The following is a 26,182-nucleotide window of genomic DNA, read 5'->3' on the forward strand; positions in this document are numbered from 1 at the left end:
AGCACAGATAAAAATTGTAAGAGATAGTGATGTACAGTATTTTTTTAGAAGGGTATTGTAGAGCCATTCTGGAGACATAATCTGCCTTGCACAGAGAGAGAGGAAGAGTAATTTCCATCTGCTAATCCTCTGCAGACAGTCAGGGTGCACAGTGCTCTGATTGCAGTTATTAATATGGAAATACCAAACAAGGCATTTGCATTTAATCAAGTGCTCTCGACAGCTAACATTCTTCTGCTGCAAAAAGCGAAAGTCATGTTGGTCAATTCATCTGTAAAATAATATTCCTCCTTTTTTTTTTTTGCCTTGAATGTAAATTCCGTAGCATTCATCTCGGACTGCACAGAGAGAGAGGAACAGAGGAACATGTCACACTGGTGCTGCTCAGAGCAGTGCGCTGCACCAAGAGATAGTCCAGACATGGCCCCCAGTTCATAAAGAGCTCATGTATACACTCGCAAAAAAAGGAGATAAAATAATAATAAAATGGACAGCCATGGTCCCCCAGTAGCGCCGGGACCCTGGTTCAATTCCAGACCTGGGGTGCTCTCTTTGTGAATGTTCGTAGTAGATTTCCTCTGGGTGCTCCTACTGTCCGAAGACATACCGGTAGTTTGATTGTCTTCTGGGAAAATTGGCTCTGGTGTGAGCATGCGTGAGTCAGTGTGCGCCTTATAATGGGCTGGTGTCCTGTCCATGAGGTATCCTGCCTTCCTCCCGTTGCTTACAGAGATGGGCTCCGGCTCCTCCGTGACCCCGGATTCAGTGAAGGGATTGGAAAATATATACTGTAGATGGATCAATATAAAACAGAAGCACAGTGAAAGGGCTGTTTTCCGCTCTACTTAATTTTTATTTAATATTTCTGGTTTTTCTCTTTTATTGTTTGTGATATTGGCCTCCTGTTCTTTGGTGTGAGCGGGTTCCTCAGATCTCCAGTGTGATTGTGTCATTTTTTATTATAGCTGCAATTAAGATGGAATAACTGTGGATTGCAACTTGTGACAACCAATGCCTATCACCCACATTGAAAAGAAGTGTAGGCCTTTCCTCAGAGACTTCAGATTGTAAACAGATATGTTGGAACAAGGGTAAAAAGTGGATTTAACTGGCAGACTTGCAACCAGTCTTAAATGCAGCATGCCACATTCCAGAATAGTATTCTCAGCAGCTGTGTGTGCTACAGGCACCTTTTGATTGACTCCTAAAATCAGAATTGCAGTGACCTGGAGGTGAGTAGGTCATCTTGTGATCATGCATTCCTGGTACATCACTCCAAACAGACCCTCCGCGTGTCCTGTATTGGAAACAACAGGGCAGGGAAGACAGAGGGGAGGGCTGGGGAGGGCTGGGGAGGGTGGAAGAGTCCAATCAGTGTGCAAGACACAGTTCCGTCCAGCCAATCGGAGGCGTCTGCACCCCCCACAGCTCCCCTAGGCAGGAGGAGAGGTTTATAAAGCACAGTGGGTAGAGGGGAGGGGAGCAGCACTGCGGAGCTACGGCTTTGAGAGTGAGGAGACAAAAGGCATCCAGCGAAGCCCGGAGCTGTTCCTCTCATCAGCGAGGACTGGCCTGCTTTTCATCCTCCTGCCGTCAGAGAGCAAAGTGGTGTCAAGATGCCTGAGTGCTGGGATGGGGTGAGTGGCTCAGGGGACGAGCCAGGCTTGTTCGTCTCGTGTGCATGGCTGTCCATGGCTTTTCCGTGGAGCAAGAGGGAATAAAAAGGATGGGGTCGGGTATGGGCTGGCTACACCTCCTCTGTTATCGGCCCCTAGGAAAGCAAGGATGAATGCCGTTGGTGGTGCATCTCTCTCTATTCACCTGCTTCAATGATCTTTCTGTTTTCATGCACGATCACTTTTATTTTCTTATGTGGGAGAGCCTGTCCTTGTTCCAGGATGTATATCTGCTCTTCAGTCTGATCAGGTAGCTCCAGTGCAGGACTGCTGAGGCCGGGGCTGGGCAGGTCCCTCTGTGCACGTGCACAACACTGGCATGGCCAGGATTGCACACAGCAGGGCTCCTCCGCTGGAGAGCCGCAGCTCCACGCTGCGAGAAAAAAAAAATCACGCCGGATATCTGCGTTCTCCGTGTGCGAGTGCAATAGGGCTGTTAGGCAGGGCGCACCATCTTCATCTGCTGGAGGTCAGAGCATGCAGCCACCTGGCACAGTGACCTTGAGGAGCAGGAAATCTGCTCAGCTTCAGTTTCATGCCATCATTGTCATCTTTAGAGATCATTAGGAATTAAATTACAGCATTGCCTCTTTCTGAATCTGCCTTTTGAGGAAGTGTGGCAAAAGCATTTGTTAGATGCAGTCTGTGTTTGTGGATTAAATATGTGTGAATGATTTTTTTTTAGTGTGTAATGGCAACAAGGTCATGCAAAGGTTTTTATTTTTTTTTCTGTTATACATAAGACATGACAGTTTATTATTGTTTTATATTGCCTTGTTTTAGTCTTCCAATTATACAACCAAAATACTAATAATGTGTTGGGTATTATGAGTAGCATTAGTCTTTTTGTCCTTTTTATAAAGGATATTTAAAGATCTTTATTATGAAAGGCACTCCATTCTACTAGCTTATATTCTGATTTGCTGTAATTTCATTTTAAATATGTGTGGTAATAAAACTTGAGATGTAACCTGACCTAAACTGAAGAATTTAAAGATTGTTGGACAATTTGAAAGATTTAAGGACGTTGTCCTAAAAGATGTACAGGACAAAAAAAATTAACCAAGGATATTCTGGAGTCTTTTGGTCAGATTAATGACATTAATTACTCAGTGTTGAAAGTGCACTTCAAACTGAAACACAAATGTCATTGTAGTACATTGTAACTTAAATCCTTTTAAAAGCACTGTACTACAGTATATACTGATACACTCCAGGACAGATCCATCCAAAAGCCTTTTGAAGCATAATACTGCCTCTCTGTGTGTTTAAGACTTACTGTATTAGCACTATAATGAACAAAGGAAATATCACACTGTTTCTTCATGCGTGTATTTTTATGCCTGTTTTTTGTAAGTGATGCATTTCTGGTGAATTTTCATTACTTGCAGGTGTCCCTCAGGATCGGGCAATTTAACACAGAAATTTATTGGAAAGTCCTACAGTATATTTTCGTAGACAGCAATTCATGGTTCAAAATATCTTAATAAAAATGAACGCCATTTCTAAAAGCTGCAGTTGGCTTTGTATGATTTGTGGCGCAAACCCCTCCCCCTTTCTTTTCCAATAATTGCTCCTTGTCGGTCTTCCTCTTAGCAGTGTCCTTAATGGGATACATTTCATAGGAGTTATAGTGTGAGAAAATCAATACTTTTGGTGTACCAAGAGCTGACAGTTCTCCAGCTATGCAAGAGCTGACAAAGAGGACCGTTTTGATTCCCAGTGTTAAAACAGTACAAAGAGGGCTTTGACCTTTTTTGATGTACCAGATTCAACACTAAAAGAATTCACCAAATGAGAAGGTTTGCTCCCGCAGAATGACCACAGCATGGTCACCACAACAGTAACTCCTTAAAAGTTTAGCTATTAAGAAATGTCCACCTATATCACAATAAAATTCCCATTCTTTTCATGCGATGAATATGAGTTGGTAATGGTTGTATTCAGCACTGTCCAGTTTTTTAAGTCCTGTTGAATGAGTGAAAACAGTGAAGCAGGTTATTACAGATGCTGACACTACTGAAACGAGCAGGAATCTGCACTCTTGGACAGCTCTGTAAATAGGATGTCCTTCCCAGACAGGGTGCATTTCTGTTGCCACTGTTGGTGCATGTGATACATCATCCATACATTTTCATCGCATTTAATTTCCATCACTTCTGACCAAGGACTGCTAAGCTTTTGTGGTTGGCTAAACCATCTCTATAAGAAGCACAATCCTATTAAAGAGCGCATATTTCAATTTTTATCTATGGGCAGAGGGAACGGTCCCTGCTGCATTAAAAACTAAGGAGAATCCAGAATGGAATGAATGAATGCAATAGCTTCTTTTTATCTTGCAGACTTTCTTGGGGATAGTATTGCATTCTTATTCACAGACTTTCTTACTCAGCAGCCAGCAGCTATCCCCTGAGAATACCCTGGGGGGCAGTTTCCCAAGTTTTCCAAGTGGGTGGAACTGCATGGGCCCTGGAGGGCCTGTTCTGTTCGCTCTTAAACTCGACATCTCTAAAATACAGACAATGTTGAAATAATGACCAAGAAAACCCTTGGTGAAGACTGTTCTGAGTTCAGTGTGAATCAACCACATGAATAAAGTCCTACTTGTGTCACACAGTACAAGGACCTGCATGCATGCTGAGTACTGTACTGTGTGTATCAGTGCTTCTCACCCTTGGCCCTGGAGAGCCACAGGACCTTCTGTTTAGATTGTATCATAGTGGATCAACTATTGGAAATTTCCAGTATTCCAGTGGGCAGTTGCATTAAACACTGGAAGTTCATTTTCACTTAGTTTTCCCTTTAAGTGTTTCTTGAGTTGAAGGGTGTTGAACTCAGCAGCTGAACAGAGGCCAGAAGCCTAATGAAGGATTCTGAAAAACATGTTTCTAGTCAGTGTTTTACATGTTAAGTACTTGAGATCCTAAGCCCCTGGGTAGATTTCTATCCCTTTAAAATCTTCAGAGCAGTGCCTCTTAATGAGCTGCTATTAGTTTTAATGAATACTAACAGCGGTTCAGTCTGTATCACTCCTTCATGATGTCTGTTTTGCTTGTTGCAGGAACATGACATTGAGACCCCATATGGGATGCTCCATGTGGTGATCAGAGGGGCACCTAAGGGCAACCGTCCTGCTATTCTCACCTACCATGATGTTGGCCTCAACCGTAAGTCATTCATATTTCTGCATTGAAAAATGGGGGAATTTCACAATGCCGTGCATGTGTCATAAAACTCTACTGTATATTTCACTGCAAGTAAGACCGGCCTTCGGAGTCTAATCTTTCTTTAAAGAAATGACTCATGTAAACCTAAAGTACTGTAGCAACCACTTTCTATATAATACTTCTATACTATACTATATTTGCCTTATGACAAAAATGAAATGCCACATTTTTCCTGTCCTTGATAATGCATCTGAAGTGGAATGTTTTGAGAGACTCTCACAGTTATTTGGGCAAAAAATGGGAACTAAATAGTAATGCAATTATTCAATCTGATTCCGGAACATGAGCATAACTAGAGCTACAATGTCCACATAGAACTTCTGTCATGATTTCATCTTTTCACTTTTTCAGTGTCAGTGCAATTTTCATTGAATGCATTATGGTGCAGTTACTGTATGCTAGCAACTAGAAAAGTGTGATAGATGGTGCTGATGAATAATGCTGAGAGAAGTCACACTGAATTTAATTTGGCCTTTAGTGTCAATCAAGTTGGGTGCAGCACTGGCACTTTGTGCAACAATAACGTACAATGGAAATCTGCACAGAAAGGGTATAAGTGTAGCTAGATATTAGCACAAAGGAATCCAGGAAAATGTCCACGAAATATTTGCAGCCAGAGCAAGGCATAGCTACTTTCTGAATTGAACTGGCAAATTCAGAAATCTGAAAGTGTGATGTAGAACCTATCAGGGCAAACTATACAGTAGCTCAGATGGCTGCTGCTACACACTCCTGGGCAGCAATGTGCACAGACAGTTCATGAGGCTGCAACATTGCCGTAGCCCAGCTGAATATAATCTTTGCAGCAAACATTATGAGAACAGGAGAGGAGCCTTTAAGCCACAACAACGCCACCGTTAAAATAGTTCTTGATATATAGAAGCAAACCCATTTCTGCAAACTAAAACAAATATCTTTGATTTACAATTGCAAACTGCATAAACCTCAAGATGCACATGCTAGCGTTTACCATTGGCTGAACTCCTGTCTATCGCCGGGTGCCCTAGTGGAGCTTTCATTATGTTAATTACTTCTCATTCAGCCAAGAGCATTTTTACTGGTGACCAGAAATACTCTAGTTTATAGTTAACCCTTGGGCTGCTTTGGTGCATGTCCAGGACAGCTGTCCTTAAACCAAGTGTTGACCGGGATGTTTTGAAACAGGGTGGGATTTTAAAATTTCCCTTATACAGAAAAACCTTTATTATTATTTGTTTGTTTGCAGAGATGAGAATCAGTCCTTAACGTCTGTGCACAGTCAATGTGTAACACTGATCAGCTGTTCAATACTCTTGCCAACTGTCAGATTACAGTATGTGAACAGCTGAACAGTGCGAGTGATTTGTTCAAAAGCTGATTGGAATTATGCATTTAAATTACATTTCTGTTGATGGACGGGTGAGACTCTAAGATTTTTTTTAGTATTCACTCATAACTCTGAAGATCACATTTAAAATAAAACAATATGAAATGCAATCACTAAATGGGCAGTGTCTCTATTGATCATCATATCATTATTGTGTTGAAAAATTAGAATAAGGCACAGCCAATGGGGACTACATGAATACACGAACAACATAAGCACACTGTCCTCAGCATTTGCTCTCTCAGCTCTCTTTATTGCTCAGTGAATAGCTTTCTAGCTAACATTTTATGGACATATTTCTCTCCACTTCGACTGTCGGGGTACTATGTGTTTGAGTCTGTACAGTACTGTATGTGTTTTTGATGAAGGGTCATGCTGTTTCTTTATCAGAAGCTCTGCGTGCTGAACAGGACTGCAAGGAGATCCTTCCTTGTTTAATATGCCAATGTGATAATGAAATGGAGCAGGCCTCAGAAACACACCTCTTGTACATGACAGAGTTTGATGAAAACATTTCACTTCTTCACAGTCTTCTGAGTTTAATTTACATTTTTGCCCAAAGCTAGATCTGAGATGTGTCTACAGCAGTAGCTTGTCTGTTTTTTTTCTATGTTGGTTTGTGAAACCTGACTTGTCTGTTCCAGACTAAAAGATTCAGTTCCCTTAGCCTGTCTTAGTGTGGCAGTCCTTTCAGGCAGCTCTGCTTTTCTACTGCCACAAGAGCAGTGATGTCTCTCATATAGCCTGGTGACCACAGATGAATACAGTATTCCAAGCAAGCTCTGTCTAAAGCATTTAACAATTTTAACAATATATCCACGGTACCTTATTATGGGTTCTGTGATTCCCTAGCTGACAAAAATGATGAGCCTTTATGAACTCCCTGACCCTTGTTTTCATGTGCTGCTTCCTCCAGTTCAATGCCATCAATCTGGCATTTGAAAATCAGGTTCCTGCAACCACCATGTAATGAAGTCTGTTTTCAGTTTTTGTGTTATCTGAGAGCAATCTACTTCTCCAAAAAGTGATAAATCTCCCTGAACGTCCGACATTTTTCTGGTATAAGTGTTGTGTTTAAGTAGATCCCAGTGTGTACTGTAGGAGAGGAAGATACAGAGTGCCCAGATCTGAATTAGTGTCTAATTTTATCACAATAGAGCCTGCAGCATCACACACTGTGCAATGGTATTGCAAGGGGTATCCGTACACAAAAGGGCCATTTAAGCAGGAGTTTTTATATATTGTAATATGAATTCTTAAGCACCGTAAAGAGGTTTTTGAGTTCCACTTATGTTCTTTCTAAATTGCATTATCACCAACAAAATGGCTTCAGCATATGATAGGAGAAATTAAAAATGTGGCAATGCTACCACTTGGTCCCTGTGATATGTGATATGCAAAAACAAAAGTATAGCTGCTTGCTCTTGCTTATTTTCAAGATGAGATATTAAGTGACTTTTTATCTCTTCATCTACTGTATGATGATTGATGTGATGCACAATGGATCTACTTTACGATAAGTAGGACACGCGTGTGGTAGTGAGTCAGCCTTATAGAGCTAACTACTGTAGGGAGAATGCTCTATAAATATAACACACTGCATCAATCTAAGAAGAATCAGAAGAATCTAGAATGTCAGTAGAATTTTACAATTAATTTAATTAAATGTTATCTGGGTTTAGGGTGGCGCAGTGGTTGGTATGGCTGCCTCGCAGCTCTGGGGCCCTGGGTTCAGTTCTGGACTTGGGGTGCTGTCTGTGTGGAGTTTGCATGTTCTTGCTAGGTTTGTAATAGGTTTCCTCTGGGTGCTCTAGTTTCCAAAGACATACTGGTAGGTTAACTGGCTTCTGGGAAGATTGCCCCTGGTGTGAGTGGGTGTGCCCAGTGATGGACTGGTGTCCCATCTTGTATCCTGCCATCCTCCTGTTGCTTTCTGAGGTCACCCTCTGGGTGATTCAGATTCCAAAGACATACTGGTGGTGAGCTGTCCTCTGTTTCGAGTGTGTGAGAGTCTGTGGCTGCGGCTGTAGTAAAGAATTTGTTATTTAAAGTTATGTAAGATTTGCTCAAAGATTTGCTCAGTTTTTAGTTTGCCATGAAACCCCACTTTGACAGACTGTAATTGCATACTTTAAACGTAGGTACTGTAGGCATTCCAGACGTTTTTCTTGTTTTCTCATATTTATTTGAATTGTGTCTAAAGTGGGGTTTGTACTGTATGTGGAGCATCTCAATACCCACTCACACAAAAAAGATTTATTTAAATGCGCTGGCAGAATGTATTGCTTTTCGCTTTTTTTTAGTCCAAATGAAGTGATTGCTGTTCACGAAATGAGAAACATGGAGGAGAAGCAGTTCTTCACCCCCTGATTTCCAGACACGTTTATAGGATTGACTAGTCCCACAAAAAATGCTGAGCTGTAGGAGGGTTAATTGGTCCAGTTTATTCGCCTGTTCCCAATTATGCGCTTACGTGTGATAAAAAAAAATGTAGGTCAAAAAAACATTCCCATCATGCAGGGAGGGAGGGGGGAGTCGCTCAGCGCAGCATCAGGTCTGCCGCAGTTCGGCGTCGCTGCGGCAGCTTCCATTAACATTCAGAGAGCGGCACCACTAGAGCAGTTGGCTTAGCGGAGGCTGACGGCCGCAGGGCAGGAAGAGCAGCCCGGTGGCCTATTTGCAGAGATTACAGAAAGCGGAGAAAGTCAGGGACATTTGGGAGGGGGGGTCGTGATGAGTGGGGATGAGCAATTTGTTTTCCTGAGGGAGTAGGGCAAAGCTTAGAGGAAGGGCGGGGGGGGGTTAGTGCTTTGCTTTAATATGTTGAAAATACGCAAAGCTATTTCTAAATATACTGTAGGCTTTCTACTTAATTTACGTATCCGGTGCTCCGAAGTAGGACAGAAAATTGTGCTGGAAGCAGAGCATGAGATTACCCTGCTGTTAGTGGGGAAGACAGAGGAGGTCACGGTTTTACCTTCCTGAAGAATATCTGGAGCACGACGCAAAGCAAACTGCGCGACTCAGCTTTTTTCCTCCCCTCGCGGCGGGTATCTTGCCCTGGTTTTTGAAGCCCAGTGACGTGCAGCACATCTGGCACATGTGGGCAGAGAGGGCCGGGCACTTGTAGTCGATGAAAATGCAAATGTGACGAGGCAGTGGCTGGGGCGCAATTAATATTACATTACTGAATAGAAAAAAGAATAGCTATATTTTATGGCTATTTTTTTACATGATTTCAGCTGAAAGAAGGATAATTAAAAAAAACAGTCAGTTGCTGTGTCCAATGTATTTGCTCACTTGTGTAGAAATATATTATAAATTTTATTATTGTGGTTCACAATTGAATACATATTCCTACCTTGCACAACATGCACTAGACACCTCAAATATTTAATGTTAATTGAGGTGGATTTTGTTTTTTTTATAAAATAAAATGAAAATGGCTCAGCCAGAAAGTGCAGCGATTTGGAGTAGAGTTTGGATGGTTTGGACTCTCCAGCTGTGATAGGGATTCTGCGAGCATTGGCATGAGAGTGGCTCATCACTAGAGGGGTTACAATGGGCAGAATGTCCTCAGATTGAGGGTGGAATTGTTTCTCTTATCCTTGAAGACAATCTCATATAGCGTTCTTGACTTTCATCTTCACGAAATCATGTTTCCTTTCCAGAATTAATATTTCCTCAATAAATATCTCCTTTGACACTGCCACCAATATGCGTGTTTGCTCGAAAGCCTCTCACTGTCTGTTTAGGGTCAATCACTCGTACCGTGTGTGTCCATGTGATGTGTCATCAGAGCCTGCATGTTCTAGGGTCTATGATTGAGAAGTCTTGGTGCAGAGAGCAGATTATAGGCTGTCGGATCAGACCATTCTGTCTTTGGTAAAGTGTGTGTACAATTAGCAGAATGCTACAAAGTTCTACATACATTTATTTTTATTAAACCCTTTCCCTTAGCTGAGAAAACCCTTGCTGGGTCTGTTAGGCAGAGGAGAGGAGTGATACAGTATATCTGGGGTGTTGGGTTCCACGTATACAAATAGAAATAATACAACTTTTATGCCTGAAGGCCAATAATTTAGTTTGCACTTTCAGTGGACCATGTCATTATTTTAAATTGTACACTATTGCTAAGTCATCCATGTAATCCTTCATAAACTAATCAGACTAATTATTTCGCCACTGGAAATGTTTGTCAGAGTTGTAAAGGGTCTGTGTCATCAAAGTGTTCAAGTAGGATAGAGGTTCTAACTTGAAGCACCACATCAAAGTGCTCCTGCTCATCAAGCCCTTGCCTTCAGAATAGTGTTGAATTGGCTTATTGGAATCAATAATTAGAGGGAATCCAGAGCTAAGGCAGAACAAATGCCAAAAGAATGAATTGATCAAGCAAATATTTCATATATATTTTCATGGAAAAAACCTGTCTCAGTCATTCTGAAAACCTAGCAGAACAGTTCAAAAACACCTGATTCCAGAAAGTTCATTGATATATAGTGTAATTATAAAATAACCAGAAGAAAATACTGAAATATTTATGACAACCTAAAGAAATAGTAATAATGCATTCATTCAGATAAAATTCTGGGAGGACAAACTCCCAGTTTTACCAATCACTTGCTTCCTCCTCCATATACTGTAAATATGAGACTTTCCCCCAATTCTCTGCAAAGGAACACCTTGCCCACTGTGTCCACATGGCCAGACTCTCACCCTTATAACCCAGTGGCTTAAAGTCAAACTCTAATCTTCCCTATTCCACAACTAGGGATTTGTCTAAATCTCCTGAGTTTAAAGCCCATTTATTTATAGACTGTGATATATATGGACTGAAAAAGAAGGGCTGAAAATAGGTTAATCTATTTTACAATATATTTATATCCTATTTCTTTACATTTTCAAGTGCATTAAAATATTTTTAGGACACTATATTAATGCAGTATGCCTTTAAAAGTGGTTTGAAAAATATAATTAATAGAATGTGAAATACTCTGATTTGTTTTAGAAGATATGCTCTTCAGAATTGGGTTTCCATGGTTATGACTTGGGCTGTGACTGAAGTGATGATCACAATGGGACATGGAAGTTGAATATTAAAATAATAGAAAATATTTATTCTTAACTTCACATCTGTTCTGGTTTAAAACATTGAGTGTTATATTCTGTCGCCACTCCACATCTCTGTTATTCACTGTGCTGGCATTTAAGATTGCATTTTTCTTCCAGCAAGGGCGATGACCTTTTCTAAAAGCCTCCAATTGAATTGTTGATTGATTGTGCACCCTAGGTCCGCTGTTCTTCTGAAATTCATGAACATAACCCAAGCCGATAAAGCACAAGGAATGGGGAATGGGAGCTCAGGACTGCAACATCTTCAGTAACCTGATCTTGGCCTTTAGCGACCCGTCGCTTGTCAGTAACAGATTATGAAGAACTGTCTGTATTGATTGGTCTGTAAATCAAGGCCAGAGCCATTGCAGCATGAAGTTAATGAATCCGGTCCAGCCTGAGCTCTCAGCTGTGAAAAGGCTTTTTGAAGGTCATTGTCACAATGCACTTAACCTGCCTTTTTCTCCAAACACAAGTGGAAAAAGGCAAGCTAATCACAAAAAACTGAAATGCCATCATGCACGTCCCATTTTCTTTCCTTTGAGCTTGTGCTAATTTTTGTGTTCTCGAGTATAATTTTACTCCACTCAGAAAGACGAAAATCCACGTCTCAGGCACTGCATTCCCGAGAGACACCAGGCTGACTCTCTCTCTGTACAGTATAGGTCCGCTATACACTCTACTAAACACCATTACACTGACAAATAAAGAACTGTACAGTATTGAGGAATTTGGTTCACTTTATTTAAAATTGATGTTTGGCATCAATTAGATATAGCCATTATAATTGCTATTAGTCATAATAATGTCACTAAATAAAATACATTTTGATGTCCTTTCCTCTCATATAACAGTCATTTGTCCATGGCTAAAGAGTATTTCCTAAAATATAATTGATACACCTTGATTTGTATTAGTTTGAGACACTTGTTTGATCCTTATTAGGTGTGGAAATGGAGTGCTTTGGGTCAAATAGCTTAAGAAGTGAAAGAGCTCAGTCAGAGTGCAGCTTGAGCCCAGGGCTGCTCACTATCGAGCTGTGACCAGAGCTGCAAAAGAAATGGCCAGCCAGGGTCTCTTCCCCTGGGACTTGCTTGCATACTTGGAATGTTGTCACTGAGAGATCCATTGCCCCAGCATTTAGGACAAATGTTGCTGTTAGCACTGTGGAGTTCAAAGTGCTGTTTGTCAAATGGAGCTGACAGGTACGCAATATCCCCAAGCAGTACACAGATTGTAGTTACAAGGCTGAGTGGATTAGCCATTGGTGATTCCATAATGGATGTGTAAAAAATGATTCCAGATCTAGGAAAAGAAAATAAAGTCTCCTTTATCTGTGCAGAATCCACTGGACTGGGGCCTACGCTGGTACACTCTTTGCTTGTGTCCCAAATGGAATTTTTTTTTCTACATTGTTTTACAATGTAGAAAACAGCAAATGTGGCATATGTGTAGATGTTAATGTCACAGAGAGCGCATTGCTTTACAGCTACATCAACAAGCACAACAATAAAACTGGAAAGACGTTTTCCACCATTGTCAGGTTTTTTTAAATGTCACTATTTTTTTTTCCTCCACAGACAAGCTGTGCTTCAACACATTCTTCAACTTCGAGGACATGCAGGAGATCACGAAGCACTTTGTCGTGTGCCATGTGGATGCTCCTGGCCAGCAGTCTGGTGCCTCTCAGTTCCCCCAGGGGTAAGGCTGTATTAAAACTCATTAAAAAGAAATCTCCGCTCGTCCCACTTACCAAGAAAGCAGGAGGATTTTTTTATTCGCCCAAAACACTTTTGCAACCTTCTGCTCCAGTGATAGCTCAACACTACGTGCTGTATACCGTACATGAAATCCGTTGTCACATCACTTGTGCTCACACTAGAACTGCTTTAGCTCGAGGGCAGACCATCCTTAACAACAGTGTCACAGACATACAGGCCTACTGAGAGGGATATTGGCCAAGATTGTTCTAGTTAACTTCATCCAGTATGAGACACTCTGTGCTTTTCTACCAGCAATGTCCTAAACAACAGGTCACTTGTGGCACAGTCTCCATTTTAGGAAGTAACCTCTAGTTTATGGGATTCAGCCTCCCATATGAGAAGGAGAAAAATGAAAGAATTCCCCAGAAATCTGGGACTGTCCAGATGAAAGCTTGTGACAGAATACACAGATGTACTGTAAGTACAGTACAGTGTTCTTAGAAGATATGAAGGAGGTGTTGTAAAATCTAAGAGTGCGTTAGGGTTTTTGGACATATCTCAAAGTGTCTGTAGGAAAGGTTTGTGGTTTTAGACCAATAGACCAATAATGCAAATGTCTCATCTCAAAATGGGACACAGAAATACAAAACACCAGACAGCCTTTCAAAAAGAGACTCATTATATTCCCTCCATCTTATTCACCTAATAACCATTGTCGTCCTATGAAATGCAAATGGACTAGGGAGACTGACTGTTAAAACTATTTTCAGCACCATTAACCTCCTTCATCTATGTGCTAATGCTTCTTTGACATGTGTCAATTGGTTTCAAGGTCGAAAAGATTTTCACACCACAAGCTGTGGTTACAATATACAGTCTAGTCTTGCGGAGCCATCCAATACAGAAACATTGCATTGCTCTGGATCAGGTTGCATCTCATGATCATAAAAAACAGATCACTCCATTCCTCCTATACATTGAATAAATGCTATTTTCTTCATTGACATTTTGTCTTCCCGACTGTCTGTTTTCCTGAAGTTAATAAAAAGATGTCCTATTTCCTAGTTCAGTTTATTCCGGAGTCATGCATGATGCTACTTTGTAAGGATGCCCTTTGTCAGATGCAAAACAGCAATGATACGAAATCATCAGCTATGCTCGATGGGATTGTACTGTATTCCTTCAAATAATCTAAACGTGGTTCTAAAGCTTTCATAGAGATCAGTGAGGACAGTGGACAGTGGGTAGAAGAACTTCACGTCCACAGATTGTCAGGAGTACAGTGAACGTCTAGTCATCATATCCTCCTGTTATCTTTGATGTGCTTGGCCACACATGTGCAGTATGAGCTGGATGCAGTCTCCACTGGGTAACGAGCTTGGTCCTCTTCAGGCACTGAGCACAGGCAGAGGCAGGAAGAATTCCCCTTCGGAGTACCTCAGTGTGTGGGGCAGTTCTTTATGAGGCCAGCTCCTCTGACTATTCAGTTGTGGCCCCAGTCCTCACCCAACAAGCCTGTGGCGGAAATGGGTTCCAGTACCACTGACCACAGACTGATCTATTCACAAAGGCTCTTTTTCTCTACATGCTGTATAAGGCAAAAAGGTGCACCAAAAGTATTAGCCATTGTGCTTATCATTCATAAATAAGAATTATCTGAATGCCTCCTTCACAGGTACCAGTATCCCACTATGGACCAGCTGGCTGGAATGCTACCCAGTGTGATCCAGCACTTTGGGTGAGTATAGTTGAAAGGTACCACGCTGTGCACTTATCAACGAGAGATTTAAATAAAAACATATTGTATGAAACGCATAATGGCAATTTTCCAAATGGGTCTCTTGTGGTTTTCAGGTTCAAGAGCATTGTTGGAATAGGTGTGGGAGCAGGTGCCTACATCTTAGCTAAGTTTGCTGTAAGTGAGCACTTCTTTTTTTTCTGATGCTCTAGACTAGCATGTGACTTCACCTTGTCGTCTCGAGCTCTATCTACAGTACAGGTACAGAACATCAGTGTAAACTGTGCTGTTAGGCTGGTACTGTAACTCTTCACAACTTCACTGAATTCAAAATGAATGACGTTCTTGTGGTACATTTACCAAAGTACACTTTCTCAAGAGCAAGAAGGAGCACAACATGGATTATTTGATGAGCCAATATTAGAAAATTAAGAACAATGTAGTCTTTCTTTCTGACAAAGTTTTTTGTGTTTATTTCTTTTATTATTTTTTATATGCTGCCACATGTTGACAGTGCTTTTCTCTAGTTAATGCGTATCTACAGTATATATATATAAAAAACATCCCTTTCTTGAGAGGGAGCCAGCCTGCCACAGATTTTCTTACATTGGTAGCTGCAAAATCCAGAGCCCTGTCATATTAAAATAAGCAGCCTTGACAAACAATATTGTACATAGCGCAGTCCAAAGCACAAGGCAGAGGAGACACCAACACAGCTTGTATGTAGAACAGTACCTTGTGCTGATCTACATACAGCAGGATAGTATTAATATAAACACTGGACAAGGGGATGATGTTTTTGATTAGACACGGCTCTGTAATGTACTGAATGTCTGTTCTAGTATAAATGTACTCATAAGACACAGTAACACTCCCTCCTCCTTCCTGTAGCTGATCTTCCCTGACCTGGTGGAGGGCCTGGTCCTGCTCAACATTGACCCCAATGGGAAGGGTTGGATCGACTGGGCAGCAACCAAGGTCAGTTCTGGCTTCTCTTGGCATTATCAGGAGAGCATTTCCAGCTTGCAATTCATCTAGCTGAGGCTTCATCCAAACGTAACACACAGAGCTGGCATACGATCTCCACAGAATCAAAATAAAGTGAGGTTAAACTTTATTTCTTTTATACCAGGAGGAACAGTGGAAAGGCTAATTGTAGCTTCCCAGCTCCAGGGTCATACAGTAGGTCCAGTTCTGGCCTTGGGTGTTTGGGTGGAGTTTGCATGTTCCCTCTGTGTCCATGTGTGTTTTTGATGGGTGCTCTGGTTTCCTCCTATCTCCAAAGCTGTGTGGACTAGGTTTTGATTGGCTGCTGTAAATTGTCCCAACCAGGAAAGGGCAATCATGTGCTATGAGTCCTCTCCAGGACAGGCTCCTGTTTGCTGCAGCCTTCACCAGGATAAGCAATACGTTAATAATATAGAGCCAAAAATCCTGGCAAACATATTTACAGGCTATCTAATGTTTTCATATATTGTGGCGAGAGTAGGCCTTTTCCTTTGATTAAGCAAGTGGATCATTTCATGACCTTTTATGTAAGAGAAATTTCCAGAAAAGTCTGATAAAGCTGGGTCTGAGAGTGTAAAAATATTTTTTGGGTCCTGCTTCATGTTCTGGCGTGGCATTTCCAGACTTCTGTGCCCTTTTCTGTTAGCTCCTTTTGAAATCTGGAATGGTTCAACCCTTCAGGAAAATGGATAAAGTAAGGTCCCAGAGCAGAAGCTCAGAAAACACCACTGAAGTAAAGTGCTTGGTGCTCATTTTACTCCCTGATAAAGACGGCACCAGTTCAAGTCTGGGTTATGTCACAGATTCATCCGGCTTTGCTCTGTCTTATCAGTGACTCTTTAATTATTACATGCGTGCAGATTATGATAGTGTTGAGAGAGCATGTTAGCCACCTCCACAGTGTGTCTGAAAAATCTTTCTGCTAAATCGCGCTGCTGGATCGTGTTGATTAATTTCAACAGCTGCCTGCTGGTACACCACGTCTGGTATTTCAGCATATGTATACAGTGCAGAAATAGACACAGCGACAAAGTGTCATGCTTTACCTTTGCTATTGTTTCTCTCTGGCTGCACAAGTCTTGTTATTTTACAGCCTTCTGTAAATTTCACAGCTGATGTCAGCCATTTTGTTGAACTGAGAACAAAATGGCTGCTCCCTATTATTTAAACACACATGCAGTAGGAAAGAAGAATACTGCATTAAAATAAAATCTTGAAACATTAATACTATGGTCCAGAAATACAGAAAATATGATGTCAGGGGTTTTTGTCCAATGCAATTGATGGTACTTAGTAATTATCCTGCAAGTCCTGAAATAGCAGAAAAGGGTTAAATGTGAATTTTCACAATACTTACAATGCTTTTTATTCAAATATTCATAAACTGTGATATTTAGAATTACAGATACATTGTTACAAAATTAATATGATGCTTCTCATTTTTACAAGATGAATATATTAAATAGCATTTTTCTGTTTTATCCTATAATCATTATTGATTATGCTTCTGTGTTGGACCTGTCTGACTTATTGCACAGGTTGATTTTCTTGTGGGCTGAAGGTGTTACTGTTTAGCTGTATGGCAGAATTTAGTTTCCTTATTCCAAACTTTCTCCTGTTCCCTGCTCTCTGCCCGCAGCTGTCCGGACTAACCAGCTCTCTTCCAGACACAGTTCTGTCCCATTTGTTCAGCCAGGTAAGACTGGTGCTTCATAGTATGAAACCTATGGTTCTCTTATAGTTCAGTGCAGTATAGCACAGTAACAGAAAGCTAAATCCACAGGAACTTTTATGCACTAACAATCTCAACACTTATTGTGTAAGAAGCCTGGTTGTGCAAGATCAACTTTATCATTTCTGTTCAATTGGAAGGATTTGCTCCAGCTAATGCCTCATCATCAAGGCGATCTTCACCTGGATTAATTAAACAATTAAGAATAATTTTAGCAGTTAATTTATTGGAAGGTTCAAAGTCATATACTGTAGCTGCATCACAAACAAAAGCTGCGACATGCCCAATTAAACAGTGTAAGGAGATAGTGGATTTTTTTCTGCAATTTCTTTTGTAGGAGGAGGTAATAAAATACAGATGTAGGCTCAGCAAACTTCTTCACATACTGTACTCATCATCATCGATATTAGACTGATCAAGGTCATTTACATAATATTATCAAATATAACTTTTATAAAAATATTAATTTAATAGAATTTGAGTATAAAATAGAAATATGACTTCCTAATCACACATCTAATATGTCTAATTTCATTTAAGATTTTATTTAAATCCATAAATCTCAATGACATTAGAATGTTCATAAACTTACAGACACAAAGCAGACTTTTTTGTATTATTATCACATCCACTATCTACAGTTCTGAACTAGTACACAATTAAAATGTTTTATAATTAATTTAGAAGTATGCAGTACCATGTGTATTTAATATCTACCCCCTGTGCTGATGTCACATGGTCACTGTGTACTGCTGGGGTACATAACGTGAAGTTCGAACTCGCACTGACACACTCTGTCCACAGGAGGAGCTGATGAGCAACACAGAGCTTGTGCAGAGCTACAGGCAGCAGATTGGGAGCAGCATCAATCAGTTTAATCTGCAGCTCTTCTGGAACATGTACAATAGGTAATTCATCACCTCTGGGCATGAAAATGATTTTTCAAGCCATATGTAAATTGCTGTTACGTGCTTGGTGTTGTATAAAGATTATCTTTAGTTTAAAAGCTGCTTATCTTCATAGGGCTAGGGTCCTTATGATTCAGATTTAATAGCAAATAAGAACATTGGTATATTTTTCCATCAATTCAGCAGCCACTCATGCATGAGTATTTCAGAAGTTTCAGACTAAGACTGAAAATGAAGGAGTGGGAATTGAAGCTAACCCAATTTTCCACACAATCTTTTTGAGACTGAAGTGATTTAATAAAAAAAAAATATTTTAGTGTTCGTAGTGAAGAAATGAATATGCTGAATTCTAATTTGAAGTGGTTATTACAGTCCTATAGTTTGATACAGTAAACCAGTGACATTATGTGGGGGATGTCCTGCTGAAGATCAAAGAGTGGGGTCCATTCTGGACCAGCAGTCTATTTTTGCTTTTGAGATCTGAGAGGTCATAGTTTTTACAGCACATTTCCAGGTCAAAATGGGGGTTGTGATTCATTGCTATGCCTCACGAGGGTTGGCTGAAACTAATTGACAGGGATTTCTGATTGTTGTCCACTTCATACACATTTGAACACAGCAGATAAGAACCAGAAGAAGACAGAAACAAGGTTACTGTGTCCTCCTTTTTCTTGTTTTTGGATCTACACATTATTTCAAGTGCTGCTACAGGATTGTCTGGTTCAAATAGTCTTCTAACAAAAAAACTGTCAGCTGAGTTTTGCAGAGTAATTTCTTTGCTCATTGGTTACGTGTGGTATTTTATTGAACGCATGCTACTGCTGACAAAACGATTGATTTGCCTCCCAACATTAAGACTGATTCTTAACTTTCCAGGGCTGCAGATCTCCTGCACTGAGGAGTGCAGCTGGCAATTGTGTTTAGCAGAAATGAGTGCCATTGGTATTTCCTGTGAACCATCTGATTGTCAAAGGATGCTTTTCTCCTCATCCACTGTAAGATTGAATTAAAGAGAAGGGACTACAACCTTGCAAATATTACATTATGGCTGCTGCATTGCTTTAATCATCTGTGTATTTGAAAGGGAGAATGAACAGAAACCCGTCAAAGTACTGTACCTCCTCACATTAGCCACCACAGGGGTACACACTGTATAGTCATAAAAGTTTGCATCAGGTGCCTTAGTGAACATTAAATATGGACTCTGCAGTTATCTATAGTAGTGTGCAGCCTGAAATTGCATAACACGTTTGGGACTAATGCATTTTGGTCTTTTTTCAAACAGCCGCAGAGATCTGGAGATGAACAGACCTGGCACAGTGGTCAATGCCAAGACCCTGCAGTGAGTGCCTCAGTGTTCATATACAGTAGCACATAGACGTTGTCAGCAGACCACTTGTCTTGTTAATTAGTTAATTGTTACCACACTGCTGGGATTTCCTGATAGTACAGAGTGGTACAGTTTGATTTATGGTTAGGTGTCAGTTAGACCTGGGGATAGGTGTAGAGATACAGTATATGGATTCAAAGTGTAGAGGAGCTCCAAAAGTATAATGTACTTGATGAGATGAAGGGTATGATTTCCTAGTCTTCATTTCCCATCTTAATATTGTTCGGTGAAAAATTTAAGTATCACTTTTTAACAATACACTTAAAAAGGTCTGTAAACTTCATTTTTCCTGTGATAACCTCTCTCCAAATTTCACAATCATCTCTTTAAATCTGTACAGTACATCTTTAATACCATCACTAAGCCCATGTGTCTACCATACCTGAGGTATTGGAGAGATCTGTAGCAAACCCTCATTTCTGTGTTTTCCTTGTGCAGGTGCCCAGCCATGTTGGTGGTTGGAGACAATGCCCCAGCTGAAGAAGGAGTGGTGAGTGTGATTACTGGTCATTTCTCACAATAACAGTGCTCCTTCTGTTAAGGAATAGCACAGGCATCATTCAATTTGAGATGAATAAGGGGCTGGCGTTGTGTGTCTTCTCTTTGAGTTCAAGGGTGGCCTTGCAGAAAAGGCAAAAAGCCCCTGGCTAAAAAAGCATTTTTACTTTATTAGTCAAAGTGATGTTTTTACCAAACCAATATTTTTGTTTGACAAATTAATCACATTGCTGCTTAGTAAGTGTTGGATGGGGTCTTGCTGCAAAAGATATTTATGCTTTTGTGAGCATAAATATTTTTCTTCAAAAAAACTTTGTTCAACTTTGTTCCCCTTTATTCCAGCTGTTTTTTTCAGAGCGTCATTAACACTTTGTTTCTGGATCTTGTGTTGTTTGGATTTTCTGTCATACGCAAAAAAACTTTTTATCTTTCTTTCTTTGAAACACCTCATTTTTTAACAGCATAGAGGGTGGTTTTGTGGTTGTCCTGGGCAACAGATGCCCGGGACTCTTGTTATGTGCACAGGTTGAGACCTGTAATCCAGCCCTCACCAGCGACTGGTGTCATTTAGCAACTGTAACTGAATCTTCTATAGTGGCAGACTACATTGGGTTGAGAATTACCAGGGGAGAGTTTGCTCAGATTGCAGTTCATCAGCGACTCCTGAGGCTTGTAAAGCACCTGTAAATTTTTAGTTCCATTAGCAAGGGTTACAAAAGTCTTCCATTTGAAACTAACTTGACTGGAAGTTTTGTGGCGCGTCTAATGCATAAATAGATGCACATTGTGGAGGAGGTGTGAGTGATATCTCCATCCGTCTTCAAGTGACAGGCTGAGTTGATGGACAATTGCCAGAAGTGATGGGTATAAAAACACACAAAACAACATGTCCATCAAGGAGGGTGCTGAGCTTCTCTTAGAGGTATCAGCTAAAAGACATGAAAATTCCAGCTCTTTAAACCCATAGCACAGCACAGTCTTCCACATTTACCAATTTACCAGAACTAAAACTAATAATTGTAAATATGTTGGTCATTTAAAAAAATACCTCTAGATTACAAATCCCTATTGCAAAATTCTAGAATTCTTATATAGACATACAATAGCTCTCTCCTATTCAGAAAAACACAGAATCTGCACTCAACGTAAAGTCAGTTCTGTGTTGTATTTTATGACAGTCACAATGTATTAATGACTGCAGAGGAACTAGGGCAGTCTAGATGACAGTACACAACAGTCTTGATGTAATACAGTATTTATATCTCTCGATGTATTGGTAAACAAATTATTCGAGTGAATGAGGCAGTGCCCGTCTCTGCACTCACTGGCCTTAAACAGGCTTCTGAAATGGAAGGCCGCAGACAAGTGAAGGTCAGGCGCACAGGATTTCAAAGTCACCCCCGCAGAGATGGGGGCTGTCTGTGCAGCTGGTGTGGCAGGAATATCAATTCCAGCAGCTGCCTGCTCTGGGAGAGAGGGAGCCAGCTGACGTGGGGTCTGCAGCAGCTCGGAGCCAGCTGGCTGCCCCTGGCATGCGGAGATGACTCATCACTGCAGCAGACTGCGGTACTGGGCTAGCCCACTCCCCCCCCGTCCTCTGCCATCCTGACCCACATCTCTTCCGAAGCACGTACATGTGTTACTGGAGCCCACACCAGCATCTACTGTAGCAGTATACTGTCACAAGCTGTAAATTAAGCAAACTGGTGTCGTACGATACAGTAAAAACATCTTGATTGTTCCTCTAATTCAAGTAGGCTCACCCTGAAAATGCACAACTGTCTCTTTCATTCTCACTGTAACTGTCAGCTCCTTTCTTTTTTTGCTCCATTTTTTATTCAGGTAATCATCATTAAGAAAAGAAATCCGTCTTTTAAAAACAGAGTGTATTACCTTTGTTACTTGGAGTTATGTTGGTATTGCCAAAATGGGGAAATCTACTGTAATTAACTAACATTGAATTTTCATTCAATTCAATCACATATACGGTCAGGAGTATATTAATTCTTTGTTTTCTCTACAGTAGAAACAATAAGATTACAGTAAGAAACTGCAGATTCTGTACCCATCATGTCATTTAAAGTAGCACTTCTAATCTTACATATAATTGATCAAGCTCTTGTCCTTGGGCATGTTTAAAATTTAAGGAATTACACGTACAGTAGTTTGAAATTTTAGGAATGAAGGCCTATGGCAGCATTTTAATTGGAGGTACAGTAAATTCAGTACATGAATGGTCTGCTAAACAATAGCTTCAACACAACATATACTGTACTGTGCCAATATCAAATGTACAGCAGAATATTCTATGGAATTCAAAAATTCAGAATTTGGTGATGTTCATAGACACTTATTTTAATTATATTCAATGCACCATTTTTTAAAATACATTTTGAACTGACTGGATTTTAAAAGTAATGATTGAAATGATATGTCCACACATTTTTCTGATACTGTATATTACAGTTTCCTCAAGGGTCAATATAGCTGTTCAAGATCAATTTGTGTGTAAATCCAGCATCTAGCAACTCACATTTTTTTAAATTTGTGTCAGTCACATTCAAAATTTCAATGGCAGAACTGATTTGTTTTCAGTCTCAAATTTTGACTGTTTTTTAGGACATAGTGTCAGTAAAACTGTGTTAGCTTTCTTGTGCTCAATGTTTGTGATGAGGTAAGAATACAACGAGTGGGTTACTGTGTGGTTAATAGGACTCACTGCACTTTTTTTCAGCTGTCATTTGAGCACAGATGCCTTCAGAGCTGATCACTGATGCCTGTATTTCAAGCAATCTGTTTTTTTTTAAGGTTGAATGCAACTCCAAGCTGGATCCCACTAACACCACTTTCCTGAAGGTAATGCAAATCTTGCAGAATGCAATGACTATCACTTACTGTAGAAAGACAGAAATGGTCCTACCTTATGTTTTGTAATGCTATCTACTGTATGTGTGCTGCTGTCTGCAGTGTTTTACTGCAGTTGAATAAAGTTACACTTACTAATGCATGGATAATGCAGTATCTGCAGGTTATTCAGCGCCCCTTGCGTAAGCAGACACACCCCTGTATGAAGAGCCCAGAGCTCCTCTCACCCCAGTTCTGCTTTTCCTTCACAGATGGCCGACTCTGGCGGTCTGCCTCAGGTCACCCAGGTCAGACGCCGTTTATATTCCTTCCTTGTGAGATATGTGCCTGGTGGACTTTCATTTTGTGTATATTTTCCAGTTATACATAATAGATTTTTTAACATAATTTGATGATTTTTATATAGCACCGTAGAATATATACAGTATTTTTAGCATTACTTTAGTGAGGGAGAAAAAATAGATTCCACGAATTTAGGAAAAGGAGGTCACTAGGTCTAGTTCACTGTTTGCTTCTCACTGTTTTGCTCCACTCTGGAATCAGTCACCTCTTGCTGTGGAATTTATGGACATTCTGCTCCTTTTTTCCAACAGTGTTGTTTCATTGTCTCTTTCAGCCTGGAAAACTAACAGAGGCTTTCAAGTACTTTCTTCAAGGGATGGGATACAGTAAGTACCTGGGTCAGAGAAAGCTGGCAGTTTTAGGCAGCAGATAAACGTTAGAGACCAGCGAATATATTCTTGTGTGAATGTGGGAGCATGGAAGAGATGTGTGTATGTGTGAAGCTGTTACTTTCACTGTTCCCAGCATTTCCTCTTGGTAGAAACCAGTCTCAGACACATTTAGAGTTTCACTGTTTCACTGTCTAATAGAAACTTCCCCATTTCCTTGGCAGACCTGTTTAAACACCCCCTTCGAAACCGAGACCTAACGAAAAATCTTTTTCACGAAAAAACACAACCGCACAACTGCTTGAGGTGTTGCCCTCTGGGGTCTTGCAGTGCTATGCTTTCCTTTCATCAGACCTCTGGATTATAAATCAAACCATTGCCTTTGTGTTACAGTTTTAAAATAAATACTGACAGCTGGACAGCAGCTCTGCAGCTCCATGGTTGGGACCAACCCCACTCCCCCCAGATTTGACCACCTGGTGCTTGTGTGGATTGAGAAATGGGGACATTCACAACAGAAATTTCCACTTTCTTTTCCCCTGTTCATTATGAGATTAGACAGTAATCCCTTTACTGTAATCTTGTGAAACAAACGAACAAAACAACGGAAATTCATAATAAATGCTCAGTCTGTCTAACAAAAAGCACTCAATCAGAAATTTGTTCACTCAAACAACGGACATTGTTCTGAATGGTCCTACCATACTGTTGGTTAGGGCAGTTCCCTCAAAACACGAGTCCTTAATCTCTTGCGACTTTTGTGTTCATTCACCTTGATCTTTTAAACTCCATCATGCTACAAAGCAGTCATATGAGTACTGAGACTCTAAAAAGTTAACAAGAATTTACATCAGAGCAAGTCGATCATAACAGTGGGGGGTGTTTTCAGAGCCAGTCCTCTCTTTGCAAGCTAAGCTCTTTGGGGTGAGAAGTGTTGCATCTCTCCCTCACCTTCTAATAGAATGGTGACAAGCTAAGATTGGTTCACCTGCATTATCAAACACAACCCAATACAGCTATTTAACAATGAATTTGTTTCATATTTAATATAATTGAGCCCATTTCTTTTGACATAAGCACTAGGAGTGCTGTCACACCTCAGGCTAAATGCTATTGCATGAATATAAGGCTGCAATTTGCTAATTGATCTGAGGATCCACCTTTTTTGCAGATCTCATGACATCAGTCTCAACTATAAAACTAGATTGCTTTGTACCAGACTCCTTTTGCTCTGCGTGGACTAGCTACTGTACATACAGTAGATGTATCTCTACAATGTCCAGAGCAAAATTATATGTGTGGCACACTAAACCCGTTAATCATGACATCCCCCTAATTCTCTCCAGTCTCACAATGTCATTTGCGGACTGCTGTAATCACAGCTGAAAACCCTGTTCTCAGTGTTGGAGGAGGGATGGAGAATGAAATCTTTGTACAGTTTAGTCTGACAGTGTTTCACGCCGCATACAGCACCTTTTAATTATGCGGCAGTTTTTATTCTTTTGTTCACAATTCCGCGATTTGAATCGTCAGTGAATCCAGCCCCTGTAGAGACGTGTGGATAACCCGTAGGCACTCATAAGCTCCAGTGTGCCGCTCTGTGAAATCTGATCTCCACAACGGCACAATCGCAATCTGTCTAGCAGGAAAACAAGATTTGAAATTGTGCCTGTTTATATATATAAAAAATTATTTGTGTTTCAGCCTTAACCTCCCCCTCCCACACTGTATCTTGTTGTATCCAGTGTGTGTGTTTTTTTTGTGTTGTGTGTTACTGGGAGATGTGTTAACCTTGCCCTTTGTGTTTCCTGCCTCCTTCTCTCAGTTGCGTATCTAAAGGATCGGAGGTTGAGTGGAGGAGCAGGTACTTCCTGTTTGCTGTTAACCCTTGCGTTCCCTCAGCCTTGTCCATTGAAAGTGCCTTTGTTCCTTCTTTCTCTCTTATCATTCATACACACTTAGATATTTTCCCATCTGTAGAAATGTTTTTTTTTAAAAACCCACAGCCTGTTTCCTAGAGGTTGATCTGCCCGTTTTGCTGGTCAGTTGCCCCTAATGAAGATCTCCCCTGACATATCTGTTCCTGATATCCCAACCCCACCTTGTATCCTGTTTGCTTTCCAAGATGTTTTGATGGTCAGGCTGTTTTGTGGTACAGGGTCCCTCTGGAAAGTCAACTCTTTTTATGCTTTTGAGGTGACCTCAGTAAATTTCTACTGTACTTGTTCTCAACCTGCTTCATTTAGAGAAAACCCATTAATATACAAGGACTTTCTGGAAACTTTAAA

The 26,182-nt window shown here is 40.6% G+C and overlaps 1 protein-coding gene across 10 annotated transcripts in view; it reads left to right on the top strand.

Moving 5' to 3' along the window:
• Positions 1-26,182, top strand: part of ndrg4 (NDRG family member 4) — a 67,936-nt gene that overhangs the window by 33,556 nt on the left and 8,198 nt on the right. For 4 of the 10 annotated variants that reach the window (XM_088938752.1, XM_088938753.1, XM_088938749.1 and 1 more), the window contains 13 exons: positions 4,738-4,843; positions 12,962-13,082; positions 14,760-14,822; positions 14,939-14,999; positions 15,714-15,800; positions 17,470-17,526; positions 18,367-18,470; positions 19,756-19,812; positions 20,299-20,350; positions 23,167-23,214; positions 23,475-23,510; positions 23,840-23,891; positions 25,720-25,758. In XM_088938752.1, coding sequence (XP_088794878.1) covers positions 4,738-4,843; positions 12,962-13,082; positions 14,760-14,822; positions 14,939-14,999; positions 15,714-15,800; positions 17,470-17,526; positions 18,367-18,470; positions 19,756-19,812; positions 20,299-20,350; positions 23,167-23,214; positions 23,475-23,510; positions 23,840-23,891; positions 25,720-25,758 — 883 coding nt within the window. Of the gene's footprint in view, positions 1-1,461; positions 1,638-4,737; positions 4,844-12,961; positions 13,083-14,759; positions 14,823-14,938; positions 15,000-15,713; positions 15,801-17,469; positions 17,527-18,366; positions 18,471-19,755; positions 19,813-20,298; positions 20,351-23,166; positions 23,215-23,474; positions 23,511-23,839; positions 23,892-25,719; positions 25,759-26,182 lie in introns of those variants that run through there. The other 6 variants (XM_088938755.1, XM_088938754.1, XM_088938751.1 and 3 more) reach the window with 3 other exon arrangements.

The sequence above is a fragment of the Atractosteus spatula genome, chromosome 21, assembly GCF_055471065.1.
Source record: "Atractosteus spatula isolate fAtrSpa1 chromosome 21, fAtrSpa1.hap1, whole genome shotgun sequence".
In the NCBI taxonomy this organism is placed as follows: Eukaryota; Metazoa; Chordata; class Actinopteri; order Semionotiformes; family Lepisosteidae; genus Atractosteus; species Atractosteus spatula.